Below are 22,086 nucleotides of genomic sequence, written 5' to 3' on the forward strand. Positions count from 1 at the left end.
CTCCACGTAGTAATTGGATTTAGACTAAACAGTGATACAATAATCCCGGCGCTGCAAACTCTCTTTTTGGATCTACTTCAAATACAGAAGAGATTTTAGCTCATGTCTATGATGAATGACTTACTGTATGCTGATGAAATCCTTCAGATGATCACTTACTCCCACCAGCTTGCAGAAATTAATAGTATACGACGCATTTGTCAAAGTGACTTTTTTCTTATATGTCTTACCCACATCAAGGTCCTAAAAAGTAAAACAAATTATAAAAGCTGGGTGAAAATAAAGGAAATAAAGCAGTGGAGAGTTGTTCTTAGCACCAGCACATAAAGGTATATGTATGGTACTGGGCAAGACAAGATATTATTATTATTTATAGAATACCTTTTACCACCTCCAACAAGTCCAGCTCTTTATGTCAATTGGAATTTTCTCTCTAGCCCCCACCATTCCTGAGCAGTCAATGCTGTTAGTTTTGGTGCCTGATATGCTGTTTAGGCTCTGTCAGGTGGGCACTCAAACAGAACAGACATGGGGGTGTGATTTTGAGGTCTGACTCTGGCTGCTTCTGATTGGAGCTCTGGTGTCACACCCCCTGCCTTACTCCGCCCTTCTGACATTAACAGAACTGAAATAGCACATCAGGGACCAAAACTAACTGAGCTTGTTACTCAGGAATGGTGGGGGCTAGAGAGAAAAGTCCAAATGTGCTGGAATCAGAGGAGAAGAGCCTAGTGATGAAAGGTTTACTTTAAAGCAAGTCACACTTATGAGTATGGTGTATATGTGAGGAGGATGTCCCCTGCCTCCCCCCACCTAATCCTGTTCTTCAGGCTGGTAAATGACAAGCTGCTATGTACATGTGCATACATAGCAATATATTAGTTACTGCGCAGAGGGGGTGGGAGCACTCTGCTCATAACTACACTAGACTTATTGTTTCAGCAATCCTATTAGCCAGATGGCTACTAGAGGTACAACCTAGAGCTGTAATATGGTAACCTTACATAGGGCAGTATAATAAGCGGACGGTCTTATAAAAAAAAGAAAAAAAACAAACACCCATTTTTTCCGGATAATGACAAATAGTGGCCTTTGTGGTTATAAGGACTCATTCACACCACCGCATTGCAGCTCCATTTTGCATTGTTTTCAGATGGACTCAATTTATGTCCAATTCTGCAGAAAGGTAACTAGAAAACTATAAAGAATTGAGAATGCACAAAGTAAAAAAAAACTATTATGACATCTATGTTCTTTTATTATAAGGGACTGAAATACACTGACTTCCAATGTGAATCAACGTCATGGACTCAACTATTGTTAGTAAAAATCCAAATTATTAGATGAATTTCTGTCATTAATGTGAAACCAACCTTGAAGTGAATGATCTTTGGTTTGCTGTAGAATGGACAGCCTTTAAACTCATGTCCCGAGACCACTTGCTTTTCGACGATGCCGTTACGGAGTCTCCTTAGCGTTTGAGTCAGAATTTCTTTTTCCATTTTACTGCCCCCTAGAGGCTTAGTGTCTATGTCATCTTTTGGTACCTAAATACATATGAAGATTATTGGTTAGTGCAGAAATAACTATTCCTCAGGCACATAAGACCATGCTGTGAGTATAATGTGCAATGGATGAACAACTTAAGAGGACAGTTTGTACTACTGAAGTCAATGGAGTAAGATGCAGAACTAGAAACAGAAGTCATTTTAGGGCAAATATAGTTTATGCTAGGTTCACACCTGCACTTGACTTTCTGTTCTTTTAGGTTCGCTTGGGGACCCGATAAAAGGGAGACCCAATCTGCTTAAAAAGCGGTTACCTATGGACACCCAAGAAACCATAGACTATAATGTGGTCCACTGGGTTTCCACCCGTAAAATGAGGAGTAAAAAGTCCTTTTAGGCTGAGTTCACACTGAGTTTTTTTGGTCAGGGTTTTGAGGCTGTATCTGCCTCAAAACCCTGACCAAAAAGACGGCTCCCATTGAAATCAATGGGAGCCGCTCAGGTCTTTTTTCCAGGAGCCTTTGCTTCCGGCTCCCAGAAAAAAGAAGGGAGATGCTCATTCTTCAGGCCGAGTCGCCTCACAATTCGGCCTGAAGAAACTCCCTCCTCCCGACTAGGCCCATTTATTGGGTCTAATCTGGAGTGCAGTACACGGCTGGATGCCAGTGCAGTGCACCGGCTTTCAATCACGGCTACCCAGTTCCGTTCAAAAAAACCCTGTGTGAACTTACCCTTAGGGTAAGTTCACACAGGGTATTTTGATCAGGATTTTGAGGTCATATCCACCTCAAAATCTTGACGAAAAAGACGGCTCCCATTGAAATCACTTGGTCAGTTCTTTTTTCCAGGAGCGGTTTGTTCCAACTCCTGGAAAAAAGAACGGACATGCTCATTCCCTCACTCCTTCCTCCCAACTAGGCCCGTTCATTGGGTCTAATCCGGAGAAGAGTGCAAGCATCCAGTCGCGGCTACCTGTTTTTTGGTCTGGAAACTGAGGCAGCCTCCGCCTCAGTTTCCAGACCAAAAAACCCTTTGTGCACTCAGCCTAAAAGTCTGCCTTTTCAAGTGGAATAGGGGATGAAATCCCTGAATGGAAACCCAGCACAGGTGAGAATCCAGCCTTAGAGAGGCTCTTCAGATAACAAGAGGTCACAAATCAGGAGTTGCTTTTGTATGCAAACATTGCAACACCCGTTTAATAAGGCTTTCTTCTGTAATTCCTAAAGGGGCTTCCAAAAGTAGACACAGGCGGCCTATTCTCAGGACAGGTTGTCACTATTAGATTACCTGATACATGCATACTGTATAGAACCAAAATTAGAAGACTCCCTACACTGTGTAGAGGCCATACTACGCTATACAGTAGTTGCCCAGCTCCCATTCATCTCAATGGGAGCTGAGATGCAGAACCCCAGCATGGCCACTATACAGCATTGTGGCATTATCTGTGCCGCAAAACTGATGTATATGCTTTATACTTCATTTTCTAAGTGTATTCTAAGTGGGGCTTATTACGCAACACTGTAAACTCAAAAATCCACACACATTTTGACACATTTTTGTCTGAAACTAAGCTGACTAATAAGTGGTGTAACATTAGACTAGACAGTCTAAGGGTTGGTTCACACTAGCGCTTGTATTCCGTCCGCAAGGAGACGGAATGCAATCACAATTGCAAGCGATGTGCTTGCAAAGCACATGGAACCCATAGACTATAATGGGTGTCCATGTGCTTGCTGCGCACTGCCCGCATGAATGAATTGTGCGGGCAGTGCGCGGCAAGCACACGGAGCCCATTATAGTCTATGGGCTCTGTGTGCTTAACTGCACAGCGCTTGCATTAGCGTTGGTATTCCGTCTGGGGGGTCTCCATGCGGACTCCTTGCGGACGGAATACAAGTGCGAACCAACCCTAAGACTCAAAAAATCTGCAACAAAAAAGCTGCATTTCCGCAAAGTTGGGCCTCAGCCTAAAAGTGCACCAAATTTTCAAACAGTATCAGACACTTTGATAAATCTGGAGCAGTTTAAGACTGTCTAAAACTTAGTATTAGCATATGTGCCCTAGCTTGTGATCAGTCTGCTACTTACCCTGTACGCTGTGCAAACATCAGTTGATCGGTGAGGGTTCCAGATGTTGGACCCCCACTAATCTGATAGCATTGACATCCTAGGAATAAGCTATTAATATCAACTCTTGCACAACCACGTTAATATGTATAATATTTTATAATACTGTCTGTACAAAATAATATACATCGGCCAACGTGCAGATCTTTAATGTTATGAAGATCTTTATGTCCTAAAATTAAATCCCGTCTGCAGACTTCAGGTCCACTCAATATAATAGTAATAGCCCATAAAATCCAGTACTGATATAGTGACTTGCAAAAATGGTCAGAATTAGAAATGTAATTGCACAGAGTATTGCTCCGCTCATTCAATAGGGGCTGATAAATAGGTCTGAAAAAATAATCAATTAAAAGAGACTCCTGGAATTGCAAATCGCCACAAGAAATGGTTGTGAATTCACAGCACTCCTGTCATGTTCGGTTATGTATAGTGCACAAGCCAAGCAACACAATATGATCTGTGGCTTTGCAGTCCGTGCACGGAAAACAGAGAGGAGACAAATCATTGAGAGATCAACGTGTAGGCACAAATCCAGGGCGCTCTTCCATGGCCGTCACTTCGGAGCAGGGCTCAGCATTAAACAGAAGTAGTAAGCCTTTGTGTGACTGTGCTGAAACACAATTGATAGGAAGCTGTCACATCTAAATATGACAAGCAGGAAGGTTGAAGGGACACAATCCTAGATTTATATTATCTCCATTTGCTGTGCATGCTATTGGCCTGAAGAATGAACATGTGGCTTCTTATTCCAGGAGCTGGAAGAAACGGCTCCCGGAAAAAGCTCCTGAGCAGCTTCCATTGATTTCAATGGGAGCTGTCTTTTTGGTCAGGATTTTGAGGCCGTACACCATGTGAACTTACCCTAAGGCAGATTCCTGACTAAAAAACTCAGTGTGAACTCAGCCTGACAGTCATGATCAGTCAGAAGCAGTACAGATCCTCTAATTCATGAAAAATCTACATTACGTCAGAGCGTACTCACACTCGCTCCACTTCCCTAGCACTGCCAGTAACCAATGAGACTTCCACCAGCAATGATGGAATAGGTCAGAGGTTATCGGCGATACCTGGTAATCCATTAACCAACACTCTCCTAATAATGATCATTATCATCCATTACAGCAGTGGCCGGCCAGGCTCAGCATGGGGGGATTTAGCCATGAAACCGTCCTCTTGCCTATACTCCTGACCTAAAATGTTATGTCAATGTGGAAACCCACATTACTATGGTAAAGCACGGTAGTAAGAGGGGTGTCCAGTACAGGACAGTTCATGTCTCTAGTTCTCCTGTACCTTGTAGGGTTTGAGGTCTTCATTCCATAATCCTCTGAACTCTGGCTGAGCCAAGTTTTCACTGTCTTCATCAAATTCATATGTAAGTCCTGGCGACATATCAGGGGAGCGCTCAGGTATAGAGGTGTCATCTTCATCGGATGATGGAGGGGAGGGAGATCGCCACTTATTCTGTAGACAAAAAATAAAACTGTAAGGAAAATGATAAATGAGTCTTTCAGAGATCTCTGTACCCTGTGTGCCTCATAAACTATGGCTAGCACAGGTTACGTCCACCTCTGCATGGGTTGCTAATTCTCATGTAAAACAACCCTTACAGGGGTTGTCCCAAACCTTATGTGCATTGAATACCAATGACCTACGCACAGGATAGATCAACATTATCTAATTAGTGGAGATTTGATTTTTGGAACCTGAGCCTATTATGTGGATTGTAAAAATCTTCCATTTTTTAATGGTTTTTGGGTGGTGTTTTTTTGTATAGACATATAGCCTATGAAAAAATGTAACACATATAACATAAGGCAGCATTCACACTGAGTAACGCTGGCGTTTTTTGTGCTTATTTGGGCACGTAGCGCCACGTAACCGTCGCGTTTGCGCCGTACAACACTACCGCAAAATAGCGCGGTACAAACGCGGCGCTACGTGCCCAAATAAGCACAAAAAACGCCAGTGTTGCTCAGTGTGAATGCTGCCTAAAAGCCAAAAAATGTGCCTAAAATGAGGGGAGAGGGAATGCCACTAGGAATGTAGAAACACAATTTTCTTGCCTTCCCACTACTTCAAAGGAAGTTCTCAGGTGGAATCACCTAAAGATCAAGAATGATGCTTACTTGTTCTGCAAGAAATTTGCAAGAATTAGGCCTCATTCACATCTGCGTTGGTAATCCGTTCGGGGGAGTACGCATGGGGACCCCCGAAAGGACTGCCAAATGCATTGGTAAGCGGTTTGCAGTGAAAGCACGCGGACCCCCATAGACTATAATGGGGTCTGTGTGCTTGCCGCAAGATCTCCGCAGGGAACATGTGGACAGGAAATTAGTTCACAATGCTGCGTTTCCACAATGTGGGGCTTAAGCCTAATACCGATTTTCCTGCTGACAGACTCCCTTTAATTCTGCAGCTCTTCCCAGCATGCAGTGTGTCTAAACCCTGTGGCCCTAGCCTTTGTGTATGTTTCAATGGAACTAAAATATGCTATATCTTTGATGGACATCCACAGCAAAAAAAATAAATAAAATGATTTCATGTGGATGAAACTCACAATGAAACTCTGCCCCATAAATTGATGTGCAGCAGGTCAATTTTCATTGCGATTTTCAGCATAAACAGAAACAGATAACATAGCACAACCTAAGGCTGAGGTCACGCGTTGCGGAAAGGTTGTTTGAGTCAAAGCCGGGAGCAGACGTAGGAGAAGAGAGAGGTATAAGATCTTCCTTTATATTTCCCATTCCTTTCAAGGCCACACCTGCAAAAAAAACCGCAGCATTTCTGCAATTTCTGGCCTCGGACTAAGATTAGGGTCTTAAGGGGGGTATAATAAATTGCTGAATTTCCAGCAGGAAAATTCAATATGAGATTTTTCTAAAAGCCTGCTGGAATCGTAGTCGAACTCAATCTGCAGAGGTAGGACATTGCTGGGAAAATCTGCAGCAAAAATTGACATGCTGTGGGTCACTTTACCCTCCATGTTTTTAAACCACTTTTTATAGTTCATATGTATGACACCAGGTTCACATTACCTTGGCTGGCCTGTGAAAGGACCAGAACAATGGACAGGTGGACCGCTAAAACAACGGTCCCATACAGAGCCTGACAGACTATATTGGGGTCTGTCGGGTATCTGTTGTTCTTAAACTGAAAGCGGCAGACAATAAACACACACACACACACACATATATATATATATATATATATATATATATATATATATATATATATACAGGACTATGGGAATAACTGTGTCACAACCACTAGGGCCGCCATGGCAGCACTCTCAGATTTTATCACAAAACAGCCAATCTGCTTACTCAGCACTTTATCGCCAGTACGTTATAAGTAAACAGGTTCGCCATTCAGGATGCTTGGAAAGTTGTATCACAACTGTTAAAGTATCATAAATATTGTACCCTCAATAATAGAATATTTGTAAGTAAATGTGATTTCTTTCGGTTTGGTCCTCATTGACAAGTGTGAAATGATGAAGTTATCCACAAAGGCACTTGAACTTGAAACAAGAAATCATTTCTCGGATAGAATACGTTTGCTGTGATTCTTCTTCGGTATCATAATTAGTATCTTTATAACACGCTGCGCGGATACAATTAAACCGCAGGTAGTGAATAGATTATAAAGCTTCATTACATCTCTTCCCTCGTATCAACAACGATATTGGCGTCTGGGAACGTCCGCGCCACAAAAACTAACTGTAATGAAGCAGAATGGATTTTCTATATGAAAAGATCTGTCCACTTATGTTACTTTGTGAATCTATTTTGTAGGACGTGTGGATATGACTTGTATAATGTTTAGCCGGTGGCGTCAATAAAGTCACTGTACAGAACTGTGAGGTAAATGTCTCACTAAGGCTGGAGAAGCTGGAAATACAAGTCTGGTTTAGGGCATTCTCACAGTAATGACTTTTCTACATGTTGTGAAAATACGGACAATATACGGACTCATTATAGAGAAAGGAGCCGTTCATATGTCCGTCTTTTCTCTACTCACAGTGGCCATGGGCCTGTGAAAAGAAAAGACTGCACAGATATCATCCATATGCTGTCTGAATGCAGTCTGTTTTTATTTGCTAGGTGATGCTGTAAAATAAAGATGCAAAAAATACAGATATATACAGTATATACTAGCAGGAGGACCCGGCTTCGCACGGGTAGATTTCATTTTTTGTTTGTGTAGTGGCCCTATAAGAATTGCCCAGTTTTGCACTCGTGTATTTTATATGTTGTTTATGTGTGTGTCTCTGCCCACGACTTTGTCTGCGGGTTGTTGGCGTCGATGATCCGCCTATATTCAGCAAATTGCTGCCGTCGATGATTTGCCTGCTTCGGCGTTTCGGCAGGTCTTAAGCTGTTCTGCTGCTGAACTTGTTCCTCACACCGTGCCTGTGATTGTTCCGGCATCTCAGGAGCTCGCTGGGATGCCATATGATGAGCGTGTTGTCGGTGTTGATGATCCGCCTGCTCCAGCGTTTCAGCAGCTGTTAAGCTGGCCTGCCACTGAACTCCTTCCTCGCGCTGTGCCTGTGATTGTTCCGGCATCTCAGCAGCTCGCTGGGACGCCATATAATGAGCGTGTTGTGGGCGCCAATGATCCCCCTCAGCTCTGCTTGAGGAGAACTCTGTGACTTCTGGCTACCTTCATAGCTGTCGTTGTTTTAGAATTTTGCGACAAATTAGATTTTCTTTGTTTTAAGGTAGCAAACTGTCAATTTGGATTAAAGGTGTTTTCCCATGTCAGTGTGTCAGCATGTTGCCTGGAGCAGATCAGATAATATGCAAATGCATGTACAGAATGGACTGAGGGTTAGCGTGTGTTTACACATAGAGATAACAGACCTGGGACCTGAGATAAGCTGCTGCAAGAGCAGTGTAATATAGTATGTGAACATAAATTCATAACACTCGTGAAGCCATGTCATTTACCGGGATAAAAAGTAGTCTATTTGTTAAGCGAGGTTACAAACTATCTATGTGCCAAATTTCATTTAATTCCATTCAGCTGTTTTTGCGTGATTGAGGAACAAACATCCAAACACACAAACATCCAAACTTTCACAGTAGGATACATAAATGGACATAAATGGTGCATGGAAATACACTAGGATATTGGTTCCCAAACATCCTGAAAGCAGAACTCCTTTCAGGCAAGACTTTCACTCAGGACTCCCCACTACCATACTTAGTCCCATCTATTATACACTGCATAGTCCCTCTGTTCTGCTTATTCTTCTTTCTTGCATGTCTTCTACACACAAAGCTCTGCTACCTCTGTTTTCCCTCAAGCACAACACTGCTACATTCACATTTTTTCTCACATGAACTCATCCACTTTCTTACTCCACAAACTCAGCTCTACTACTCCACATTTCTCCCCCACAAACTCAGCTTTACTACATCCACATTTTTTCCTCCCCACTAACTCTATTCTGCTACATCCATGTTTCCCTTTGGACAAACATGGTACTGCTACATCCATCTTTGTTCCTCCGAACATTCAGCACTGATACCTCCTCTTTCATACACGGATATTGTACAAGCTCCACCCCTGCATGTGAATGGACATCATCAAGGGCCTTTTAAAGGACTGCAAAGTACTAGCAATTACTAGTGCCGACATTGGAAGAAACTTTTCAACTTGGCTCATGACACCCCGGTGAGTCGTAACCCACAGACTGGGAAACAGTGAACTAAGTGGAATTAAGATAATGGGGAGTTATAATCAAATAGAAAACAACATTCTGCATAGGTGACCAACGTCATACATGGCTATGCCAAGTCCAGCACAGAAAGACGAGCGGAGTCTGAAGTTAGCAAGCCTGTTGAGTATCTAGCCTAAGGTCTACATCATATGTATCATATGTCAGCTGTATTTTTTTGAGCGAAAACAGAGCAGGGACCCGACTCCAAGCATCATTGTCATCTGCAATGCTACTGTATGAGTTTCTGCCTCCTTGAAGGAAACTGTCCCATAATGCACTCATGTTTTCAGTATGGAAGATCAGTCTTACAGGGATGTGGGGAATCCTAGCATCATAGATGACTTTGATATTTGGAGTCCAGGTCCCTGCTCATGATTAGATTTGTGAAATGAGCCCAATGTGTGGTCTGTATTTCACAAACCGAATACACTCGTATAAAACAGGCTGCTTCAGATTCCTACTTTCTATGCCGGTGGGCTTGGCACAAAAAGATATTGGTAACTTTAACACATTTTAATGAGGACAGATCCACTATCTACAGTCAGCTCTCTAGGATAATGGGGCCATAAGTCTATTTTCAAATTATGGGGGTCTCCTCAAGCAGACAACCCAAAGTGGTTATCTAGATTTCACTTAAAGGGGCTTTCCAGAGTAAAAAAAAAAAATAACACATTGGTTTGGGTCTGAGACTTCCATTGATCACCTGTTCTCTGCACTTGATACACACAGTGAAGCAGAAAGAAGACAGCGCAGCTCTGTGTCGTGGCCAGACCAGGTATTGCAGATTCCTATTCATCCAAGTGGGAGCAAAGCTGCAATGACACTACATAAAGAACCGAGCTGTCTGCCTCCTTCTCTGGGAACAGCTAATTGATGGGACTGCAGGGTGTCAGACACCCACCAATTTGAGATTAGTGACCCATGTTTAGGATAGGACAGGATAGGGTATATTCACATGTATTGATATGTACTGAAGTCTTTCGTAGCGACAGTATTTGGTTCTCTGCAAACCCTTCCTACCGTCAGCTCCTGGTCTTCCTCTGGCTCCGTCACTATGGTTGACTGAATATACTGCAATGCTTTGGCTCGCAGTCTGCCATGGTCTCGGATCTTGCTCATTTCTAAAGAGGCTTGTCTTTTTTGTTTTACTTGGTTGGATTCTTCTTGTAAGAGCCGACTAACAATTTCTTGCTTCCTTATTTTCTGTGACTCTTCAAACTCTCTAAATGAAAGCACAAGTAACATTCACATTACAATCCTTCTATCTAATACAACAAAAAGTTATTTCCAGTCATTTAGATTCAGCAAGTATTTCTTCATTATTTTAGTTTTAAAGAGATTTTTCAGAAGCTGAATATGTAAGCCAAGCATGGTAGAGCAATGTACCCGTGTAATAAAGAGGGGTAACTCACAAACTCTGAGGGTTTTCCATCTACCTGCTGTAAGACATTTCAATTCTTCTTGGACTTCCAGTTTGTGAGCATGGTGGCTCTCCATCAGTGATCTGCAAACTACATTACCCATGATGCTTTGTACCCATTCTCCATGTTGTAAACGCTGAGGCTGAGTTCACACGGGGTAATTTGGTCAGGATTTTGAGGCCGTATCCGCCTTAAAATCCTGACCAAAAAGACGGCTCCCATTGAAATCAATGGAACCCAGTCAGTTATTTTTTCCAGAAGCCATTTGTTCCGGCTTCCGGAAAAAAAAAACGGACATGCTCATTCTTCAGGCAGAGTCGCCTCGTGAAACCACCTGAAGACACTCCCTCCTCCTGACTAGGCCCATTCATTTGGGTCTAATCCGGAGTGGAGTGTGCGACCGGATGCCGCAGCATTGCAGATATGTGTGTGCATTGCACCGGCATCCAGTCGCAGCTACCCGTATTTTGGACCGGAACTTGAGTCGGCCTCCGCCTTAGGTTCCGGTCCAAAAAACCCCGTGTGAACTTACCCTTAAGGTTTCTAACTATTGTAGCCTACAAAATTTTCCTAACTGGTTTTGTCAATTGTTTAATGACCAAAGGTTGAAACAGAATATTATCAGACATTTAAAGGGGTTGTTTGGTTAATTTCTTCCTAAAACAGTACCACACCTACAGGTTGTGTGTAATATTGCAGTTTAGTCCCATTTACCTCAATGAAGCTCACTTGCAATACTACACACAACCTGTAGACTGGTGTGGTGCTGTTTCTAGAAGAAAGCAGGCATGTTTCTCTATTCCTAGACAACGCATTTAACACTATTGACCTATTTTATGAACCATCAATGGTTGATCAGTGGTCCAAGATCTCCATCGTTCAACAAAATGAAAGTGCGGGGGGGGGGGGGAAGGGGGCTGCAGTCTCTCCGTAATAGTACCAACAAAGCAGCACACCAGTCCATGTTACTACAGATTGACCCAGTTAATCTGAGCTGTAGTACTAGACAAAGCCACATATCTATACCTCAATACCAGAAACGACTCTAAACAGAAAAACTGAGAACGGTCACTGGCCCCGGGCAAGGACGCTGTCACCTCATTTACTAGGAGACTCCTTGCCAATTTTAGACACGTTAACATAAAAAGCTGTCAAAGCAGTAAAAAGTATTTGGTTTGCCTGCAGCTTCAGGTATTGTTTTCCCCGCTGGATCATTTGTATTTGTCCTATCGCATATGGTAAGGAATCAGCGAGTAGAAAACTGAGGTTATAAATTCAATGTACAAAACAATTCTGTATAATCCTCCTGGGCACAAGAACCGAATCTGCAATGTCACAATCTCAAATACTTAAATGGTCACTAACTTATCAGACAATTTAGTCTAATTTCATAGCTTAGGTGATTCTGGATTCTGAAATGTAGCTACTTTTTGCCTCCAAATTTCCAGCCACTAGGTATCTCCCAGTTGACTTTTTTGTTACTAGGGAAGTTTGTATAGATAAAGTAAGATGGGAAGACAATGAGTTGAGGGGGATCTTGCTCTCTCTTCACAAAGTGAATGAATATGGGAGGGGTTGATTCTCCTCACAGCCTTACACAGGTCTGCAAACTGCAAGGACTCAACATTCTGCAAAACTCACAGCTTACAATCCAAGAAATAAGTCTTCTATGTACTATTCTATGTACTATTATGTACTATTATGTACAATCTCTTCTTGTGTCGTTAGAGATTGGATATAATTCACAGACAGCAAGCAGATTTCCTGACTGTGCTTATAGATTACTCTTTTCCTGTGTCATGCCTGAACAGTATATGCTAGAATGGAGTGCATGTTTGCATATATCTGCATTACAGTGTTCCTGGATCCCTTATATGATGGTCACTCTGTCTTTTTGTTTGCTGTTGTACAGTTACTCCTGGCAGAATTACATGTAACCAAATGAAACTAGTTGAATAGGGGAGAGGGCAGATTTGTTGCATTGAGGCCCTTAAAGGGATCCTATCACTCAGACATGATTTTTTTCTAAGTACCACTTCAGAATAGCCTTAAGAAAGGCTATTCGTCTCCTACCTTTCGTCGCCTTCTCTGCGCCACCGTTTGCCTACAATCCCGGTTCTTGTCGGTATGCTAATGAGCTCTCTCGCAGCACCATCTCCTCTTCTTCAGCAGCGTCATCTTCAGCCTCTTTTTCCGGCGGCGTCTTCTTACTTCTAGACCTCAGACTTGGGCAGAGCAGACTGCGCATGCCCACAGGCCACGAAAAAATGGTCGCTTGCACAGTATTGGAAGCAGCCATTTTCTCCTAGCCTTTGGGCATGCGCAGTGTGCTCTGCCCAAGACCCGAGGTCTAGAAGTAAGAAGACACCGCCGGAAGAAAAGGCTGAAGATGACGCTGCTGAAGAAGAGGAGACGGCGCTGGAGAGAGTCCTTTCGCAGCATTGGGGCCACCCCCAGTGCTGTCTGAGCGCTGGGGCCCGCCCCCAGTGCTGCGAGAGAGCTCATTAGCATACCAACAAGAACCGAGATTGTAGGCGAACAGCGGTGCGGAGAAGACGACTTGTACATGCAGAACTGTATTTTTGTGCCTTACGGAATGAAATTGTATGTCTTCTGCCGATACAACCCCCACTTCTTGTTTCTTTTTCCTTTTCTGATTGTATTGTGTAAGCTGTACTATTACACTTCTGTAGCTCATTGTGCGCCTCCTGCTTGGAGATGGAGATTTTTTTGCACTTTTCTATGTGCAGTTTGTTCTTAAACTCTAAAGTAAGATGGTGGGGGTCCTATCTCTGGGAAGCCCAATATTGCCGAGAACAAGGGTCCCACAGTTTTTATTTTCAGCTGGAAAGCAAGGTGAGCGTTACCTGTTCTTCTCCATAGACTTTAATGAGACTGTTTCCAATGACCCCATTCACATAAGTGAATCTTACTCATGGCTGATCCCTTACTTTTTCCTCCTTTCATACTCTTCAAGCCTCTTCTTATGTACAATATACTTTGTAACGTCTCCACCCTTGGCAAGCACAGCTTGTTTCTCCAGCGTTTCTTGTCTTTTAGTCAGTGCAGCTTGTGCTTTGTTCCTAGAGTCGATGACACGCAGGTTTTCCTGTAAAATGTGGAATACACCATTATGGAAAGGATAAAGCACAGCCAAAAACAACTTTACTATTCTTTGTCATATTATTCATTAATAGAGTAAATCTACAGGATCCATTAAAAATCATCGCTGAGGCTAAAGACACACAATGGGGGGAATTATCAAAAATTTGCATGCCAGTCTTGATAATCCCTGCTCCGAACACGCATGATGTAAATAACTGCTGCATGTTTGGGAGCGGATATCAAGAGAATCTACCCATGAAACCCATAACACAACCCAGCACCCAGCCAATGTCAGCTGGTTTTCTTCATGGGTGGGGACTAGAGATGAGCGGGTAGTGAAATATTCGAAATTCGATTCGAGTAGACCTCAATATTCAACTATTCGTTCGAATATCAAATCCCATTATAATCTATGGGAAAAACATGCACGTTTCAGGGAAACCAAAATTCGACGAATTGTAGTCACCAAGTCCACAATGACACCCCAGGAAATGATGCCAACACCTCTGGAATGCAACTGGGACAGCAGGGGAAGCATGTCTGGGGGCATCTAACATGCCCAAGTCCCAATATTATTATTATTGCTGCTGCTGCTACTGATTTAGCCAGCCAATGACTGTATACGTTTTTTCCAATGCCTACATTGTCCTACTTCCTGTCCCACCTCCCTTGCACAGTTATTGGTGTAAAAAAAGCGCCAGGGAAGGTGGGAGGGGAATCGAATTTTTACTGCGTTTACCGCGTGGTATTCGACCGAGTACGAGTATTTTGAATACCTACTTGATTGAATACTACTCGCTCATCTCTAGTGAGAACGTTGCAGGTTGTCTGCTATGGACATCCCGCTGTAAATATGCAACGTAAGGCTATGTTGCAAAAATGCTGCATTTTACATTACCTGCGAAGTGAATGGGATTCTGGATAATTCCATCCACACATTGCAGATAAACATCTGCAGCAGAAAAGCTGTGACTTCAAAAACGCTTGTGATTTAGAAATTTTCAGAATGTCATTTATACCTGCAGAAATGCCAGTGTTTTCCATATAGGTAAAATAAGGGCAGAAAGTATGCAGGGAAAAACCGCCATAGTTTTTTTCTGCAGCGTTTTTTTGCTGCATTTCGTTGCGTGGAGTCTTAGTCTTAAAGGGTTTTCTGGGACTGTAAGATAAGTCATTAATAACAGATTGGTGAAGGTCCAACCCCCACTAAATAGATGACTGAAGGGGGTCACAGTTTACACATTTACATAAACATTTACTAAGTACCATGCAATTAGTATTGGCTGTAAATCATACTGCAGCATTCTAGTAAAAGGGATGGAGTGATGTATAATACCAGGCGCAGCCGTCTTACAATACACAGAGCTGATGCTGGAAGTCAGGCCCTTACCAATCTGACATGGACAGTCTGTCCTAAGGATACGCTATCAACTGTAAAGTCCTAGTAAGACCTGTTTACTCTTATCCATTTATTCAAGGTCATAATATATGAAGAAGTCTTGGAGATGAGAACTTAGAGGCATTCTATCATTAAAATCACATTTTTTTTCTCCCTAACACGTAGGAATAGCCTTAAGAAAGGCTATTCTTCTCCTACCGTTAGATGTTTTCTCCGTGCCGCCATTTGGTAGAAACCCCGGTTTTCTTCAGTATGCAAATGAGTTCTCTCGCAGCTCTGAGGGCGTCCCCAATGCTGCCAGAGAACTCTCCAGCGCCGCCTCCATCTTCTTCAGGAACAGCCTCTCTGCGCGTCTTCTTCCGGAGCTGGGTTCAAGCTTCTAGGCCTCAGGCAGAGCTGACTGTGCAAGCCCGGGCCACAAGAAAAATGGTCGCTTACACAGTAAGCTAGTTAAGTGGCCATTTTCTTGTGGCCTGTGGGCATGCGCAGTCGGCTTTGCTCGAGGCCCAGAAGTTTGAACGCAGCTCCGGAAGAAGATGCACAGAGAGGCCGTTCCTGAAGAAGATGGAGGCGGCGCTTGAGAGTTCTTTCTTAAGGCTATTCCTACGTGTGATCGACAAAAAATTTTGATTTTTAATGATAGAATCCCTTTAGAGAAACCATTTTATGTAGAATCTTGCAATCGCTTGGCGTATTTCATAGAGTTTACAGAGTTCATTGACTACTTTCTCTTCCATCTATAGTTTTTTTTATTTTGCAGTATATTTTTCTTACTTTATCTACTTTCCTGTAGTTACTTCTAATATTTAGGTTCAGTTTTTTAAAATTTGAGCCACGCTCTTTGCACTTCCTTTCTAAATCATCTACCAATAAACAACTGCTCATATATTCCATGTAATAAATGCTTCTCATACCTTCTTATATCTTACGCTTGGTACACATCTGCTTTTGGTAATCCATTTGGGGAGTCCGCATGGGGATCCCCCCAAATGGACTATCAAACGCATTTGCAAGCGGTGTGCAGTGAAAGCACACAAACCCCATAGACTACAATAGGGTCTGTGTGCTTTCCGCGAGCTGCCCGCACAAATCATGCGGACAGGAAAGTAGATATAGTTGGTATAATTTACATGCTGCAATTTGCAAAAACACAACTGTTTTTGAAATAGAAGCATTTCTGCTGCGGATATTTTTCTGCAATGTGAGGATAGGATTAGCCAAAATCCCAAATAATTTGCAGATACTGTACAACACAGCGTTTTCTGCCACAGGCATATTGTGGCGTTGTCACTACCTGGGGACTCGGCCTTAATCAAATTTATTTGGGGTGCTTTGAAATGATTGGTTGCGAAACTCTGCAGAGCCTTTGTAAAATGCCATAAGCTGCTGGACCTGAAGATGTAAGTACGGTAAAATAAAAAGATTTTTTTCTCATACCCGGTTTGTAGAGATACTGTTTCTAAGAGATAACACAGCTTGCATCCTCTTCTCCATGTCTTCCCGGCTTTTCCGCTCTTTTTCTGCTTCAACATCACGAACCCTGGTGTTCCCAAAAGCATGAAATACATGAAAGAGAATCTTATGGACACATCCACAGTACACACAACCCCTCTATATAGCGAATGGTTCCTACAAAACAGTCGAATATTTATATAAAAATCCATATCTGGCTGGTGAGCGCTCTTGACGCAAACACGTCACAATATTTAAAGGGGACCTGTCACTATGAAATCTAATCTACAGGCAGCGTGCTATACAGCAAGAGGAGCTGAGCAGACACATATATAGATTTAGGGGAACAAATTCTCTATAATCTGTCATTTATCCATTGAAATCCCTGATCTTTTAGGCTACAGCCCCACGGGCCGAAAACACTGCGCTAAAGCGCTGCAGGAACAACCGTGGCATCAACGCATCGCGGTTCCTCCCGCAGCGTTTTGAACAGAAAGTTCACAGTTTTCCTTCCCGGACTTTATGTTACAATTATATCTATGGAAAAGCCGCCGGCGTTTCCGTTGATATAATTGACATGCTGCAATTTTGAAAACTGCAACGGTTTTGGAAATAGCAACGTGTCCACACTGCGATTTTTTTTCGTAACGTGGGTATGGGATTTGCATGAATCCCATCCACTTTGCAAGTACTGTAAAACGCTGCAATTTTTCCAGCGCCGTTTGCGCCGCAGGCAAATTGTGACATTTCCAGTCCGTGGGGCCCCGGCCTCCATGTTGAGGAGTCAAGGGGGTGGAGTTATCAGCAATTGACCACCTCTCCTCTATGAAGGTGTATACCGAGATAGCTGTCAATCACTAATAGCTCCGCCTACTTTACATTTCAACATAGAAAAAGCAGAGAATTCACGGGATAAGTGACGGGTTCTACTGAATATTGTCCCACAAACCTACATATCAGTGTGCTCGGCCCCTCCTGTCTATAACATACCGCCTGCAGATTAGACAGCATGTTCATGGTAACAGGTTCCCTTTAAATATCTGAAATACCTACTGGAAAAAAAAACCCACAACCTGATGAGGATTTGAAAATTCACATCATATGAATATTTCCATGTTGGAAAAAATCCACATCATGTGTATGAGAAATAGAATTTCTCATTGACTCTAATGCTAATGGATTACACTGCAGATTTTCTACTTTTATATATGAGCTGGAAATCTCAATGCAATTCTGATTTTGTGCACGTTCCCTAAGGATACCATATAGGGATGCTTATCCTGAAAGCTCCCACAAGATGTTATATAAAGCTATGGGATGCTTATCCATAGTATTATCTAAAGCTAAAGGAATTGTCAGGCAAAAATTGTATTTTTTTTTTAAAATAGGCCGGCAAAGGTAAAATGAATTCATTTATGGTTGTATTCACCGAGGGACACAGCACCATGGGGATAGGCCCAGGATGTTTTCTAGCTTATTTTTCTGGGGGACACAGCACCATGGGATGTCCTAAAGCAGTCACGGAGGATGGGAATAACTCGGCCTTGTGAACAACCTAGTGCACAGCCACTTGCAGAACCTTACGACCCCTTCTTACCCTTAAGCCAACAGGCCTTATTGATCGCAGCCCCTCAGGTTGGACAAACAAGGTGCCCGAACAAATCCCCTGGACAGTGAAGAGAACGCTCATCCTCAAAGGCAGATCTGACAGCTTTTCATTCTCCTAGTGTCAGCCTCTTAGGCTGAGTTCACACAGTGTATTTTGGTCAGGATTTTGAGGCCGTATTTGCCTCAAAATCCTGACCAAAAAGATGGCTTACATTGAAATCAATGGGAGCCGGTCAGTTCTTCTCTTCCAGGGGCCGTTTGTTCAGGCTCCCAGAAAAAAAAAGCAACATGCTCATTCTTTCAGATGGAGTGGCCTTACAACATCCACCTGAAGATACTCCCTTCTCCTGACTAGGCCCATTCATTTGGGCCTAATCCGGAGCGGAGTGCACTGCACCGGCATCCAGTCACAGTTATCCGTATTTTGGACTGGAACCTGAGGTGGCCTCCGCCTCAGATTCCGGACCAAAAAACCCTGTGTGAACCTGGCCTTAGTGGCGGGGTCTATACTCATGGTGCTGTTTCCCCCAGTGAAACAAGCTCCATTGCCTCCCAGCACAGTCCAATCCTGCTGGTCCCTTGTTGTCTTCTGACAGAAATCCGCGACAGACATGACTGCCAATATGATTGACCTAATCAGCAACTTCACCAAAGTACACGATATCCCTATCTGTGACGTCCCGGGTCCCTTCCTGGAGCCGCTGAGGCCAATCAGCAGCTTCAGTGGAAGTGGTCCGAGACGTCTCAGCAGCGAGAAATTTCACTTCGAGAGACAAGAGAGGCAGGAGTAGACTGTGCTGGGCGGACACCAGAGCACCAGGATAGGTGAGCATGATTCATTTAATTTTTTACCACCCCCGGCCTATTTAAAAAATACATTTTTTGCCCGGACAATCTCTTAAAGTCTAATTCACATGCCCATGTCCATCTGTAGAAATACGGTCCATATTTCATTCATTTTTCATCTGTTTTATGTCCGTTATTTAATGTCCGCTTTTTATGTCCATTTAATGAAATGGATGGAGGTCAAATTTACGCTTGGTTCACATATGCCTTTGGTAATCAGTTCGGGGAGTCCGCATGGGGAGCCCCCGAACGCATTGGTAAACGGTGTGCAGTGAAAGTACACGGACCCTATAGACCAGGGATAGGGAACCTTCGGCTCTCCAGCTGCTGTGAAACTACAACTCCCATCATGCTCCATTCACTTTCATGGGAGTTCCAAGAACAGCAGAGCCAGTATGCATGCTGGGAGTTGTAGTTTTGCAACAGCTGAAGAGCCGTACGTTCCCTACCCCTGCTATAGACTATAATGGGGTCCATGTCATGCAGACAGGAAATTAAATCACAAAGTACTTTTCTGTTCGCATGTTCCGTGCGGACACCGCGCATAATGCACACGGACCCCATTATAGTCTATGGGGTCCATGTGCTCTAATAAGCTCTCCGCTTGCCAATGCGTTCGGTATTCCATTTGGGGGTCCCCATGCGGACTCCCCGAATGGATTACCAAATGCAGATGTAAACCAAGCATTACTCAAGAAGGGCACATGACTGCACAGATGTACTTTTAGAGAAAACAGTCTGTAAAAATTAACAATGGTCTGGAAAATTGATGGTATTAACGTGTAGGCAACGTTTTTCCCAGACCCATTCACTTATATGGGAATGTTTGTTCTGAAAAACAGTCAAAAATAGAACCACAATCAATGAAAAACACAGAAGTCTCTGTGGATAGAGAGAAACTTATAAATCTGTCTAGTGTCCATGAAAAACGCTGACAGCACATGGACGAAAATCAGTGATGTGTGAATAAAGCCTTACTGCTTTGATAAATGTTCTGACCAATGGGGCATGTGTCCAACTTGCTTTTGGCATAAAAGACAAAATTTTTTGCTGCCCTGAAGAGAGAGTAATCTATCACTATATTACATGAAGTCGCAGACAACCCCACCTTGCCATTGTTTCCTTCAGAAACTGAACAGCTTTTTCATGATTCTTCTGTGCCTCCTCCACAGCTTTACGATAATGTTGTTCTCGTTCCTTTAACTGCTTAACCTCTTGTCTGAAATAAGAAACATGAACTTAGGTGTGAAGAATCTACTAAAAGATCTGCTTAAGGCCGGAGCCCCATGTGGCGTAAACAACACAATTTACCAGAATTGCCGTGTTTTACAGTCAGAGCAAAGTGGATGGGATTCTAAAGAAGCCCATGCCTACTTTCCGGCAAAAACCGTGTTGCAGACACACAGCGATTTCCAAAACCGGCACGGTACAGAAACGCCAGCAGTTCCTCCATAGGTATAATTAAACCGGAAATTCAGCACAGGAAACCTCTAAAATGCTGCGGAAAGAACTGCGATTTTTTGAAGGGGAGTTTCCAGGTCCATAAAGTTTGCTAGAGCACAAAAAATTCCCGACAAATTGCCATAAAAACCGCAATGAAAAACACGACAAAAACGTGCCTAACACTGCACCATATAAAAAACGCAGCATAAAAAACATTTAATTTCTGAAGCAGATTTTTTCAGTCCGCAAAAACCTCTGTGTAAACATACCCTAAAGCAACACTGCAGAGCTAAAATTAAAATGGACCTTCCAGGACCGGAGGGTAAGTTCACACACAGATTTTTGGTCAGGATTTTGAGGCTGTATTCGCCTCAAAATCCTGACCAAAAAGGCGTCTCCCATTGAAATCAATGGGAGCCGGTCAGTTCTTTTTTCCAGGAGCCATTTGCTCCAGTTCCCGGAAAAAGAAGCGACATGCTCATTCTTCAGGTGGATTCAACTCACGACATCCGCCTGAAGACACTCCATCCCAACTAGGCCCATTCATTTGGGCCTAATCTGGAGCGGAGTGTGCGACTGGATGCCTGTGCACCGGCATCCAGTCGCAGCTACCCGTATTTTGGACTGGAACCTGAGGCGTCCTCTGCCTCAGGTTCCAGTCCAAAAAAACCCAGTGTGAACTTACCTTAGACTGTGAGGATAATGCCCACACAGTTCCAGCAAGCTGCATCAAGTGCTGTTGATAACATTGGAAAAGGTAATGGAGGAATGGAGACGTGACTGTGAGAGAGGGGGAACTATAATTAGTATAGGTAAGAGGCAGAGGAAGAGCAGAGAGATCCAGGGCAGAAGTACAGGGGGCAAGACTTTAATTAATCTGAGGTCACATAATGTCCTCCTTTTTGCACAACAATCCATGCTAGAAAAAAGAGGTCACATGGTGATCAAGGAACTTATCGAAGAAAGTGAAAGCAGGATAAGAATGACAACTACTACTATTAAGAGAGAATAGGCTTTCAGACAATATGAGTGTGACAAAAAAAAATGGTGGTCCTTTAAAGAGGACCTTTCATGGTCCGGGGCACAGGCAGTTCTATATACTGCTGGAAAGCCGACAGTGCGCTGAATTCAGCGCACTGTCAGCTTTCCTGATTTGTGCCCCAGGTAAAGAGCTATCGGTCCCAGTATCGTAGCTTTTCACAGTCAGAAGGGCGTTCCTGACAGTCAATCAGTTACATCCTTCTCCACAGCAGCGCCTATCGCACTGTACAGTGTGAGCGGGGAGGAACGCCCCCTCCCCTCCTGATAATACTCATCTATGGACGAGCACTGTGAGCAGAGGGAGAGGGCGTTCCTCCCCGCTCACACTGTACAACGCGATAGGCGCTGCTGTGGAGAAGGACGTTCCATACAGACTGTCAGGAACACCCTTCTGAC

General features: G+C 43.3%; 1 protein-coding gene across 1 annotated transcript in view; it reads right to left on the reverse strand.

Moving 5' to 3' along the window:
- The window catches only part of CFAP74 (cilia and flagella associated protein 74), a 121,980-nt gene that overhangs the window by 84,177 nt on the left and 15,717 nt on the right, over window positions 1-22,086 (reverse strand). The window contains exons 7-13 of the mRNA XM_075279619.1: window positions 20,315-20,425; window positions 16,738-16,840; window positions 13,748-13,905; window positions 10,396-10,597; window positions 4,935-5,105; window positions 1,374-1,547; window positions 125-243 (exon numbers count right to left, since the gene is read on the reverse strand). Of these exons, the coding sequence (XP_075135720.1) occupies window positions 125-243; window positions 1,374-1,547; window positions 4,935-5,105; window positions 10,396-10,597; window positions 13,748-13,905; window positions 16,738-16,840; window positions 20,315-20,425 (1,038 nt within the window). The remainder of the gene's footprint in view (window positions 1-124; window positions 244-1,373; window positions 1,548-4,934; window positions 5,106-10,395; window positions 10,598-13,747; window positions 13,906-16,737; window positions 16,841-20,314; window positions 20,426-22,086) is intronic.

The sequence above is a fragment of the Leptodactylus fuscus genome, chromosome 6, assembly GCF_031893055.1.
Source record: "Leptodactylus fuscus isolate aLepFus1 chromosome 6, aLepFus1.hap2, whole genome shotgun sequence".
Classification (NCBI taxonomy): Eukaryota; Metazoa; Chordata; class Amphibia; order Anura; family Leptodactylidae; genus Leptodactylus; species Leptodactylus fuscus.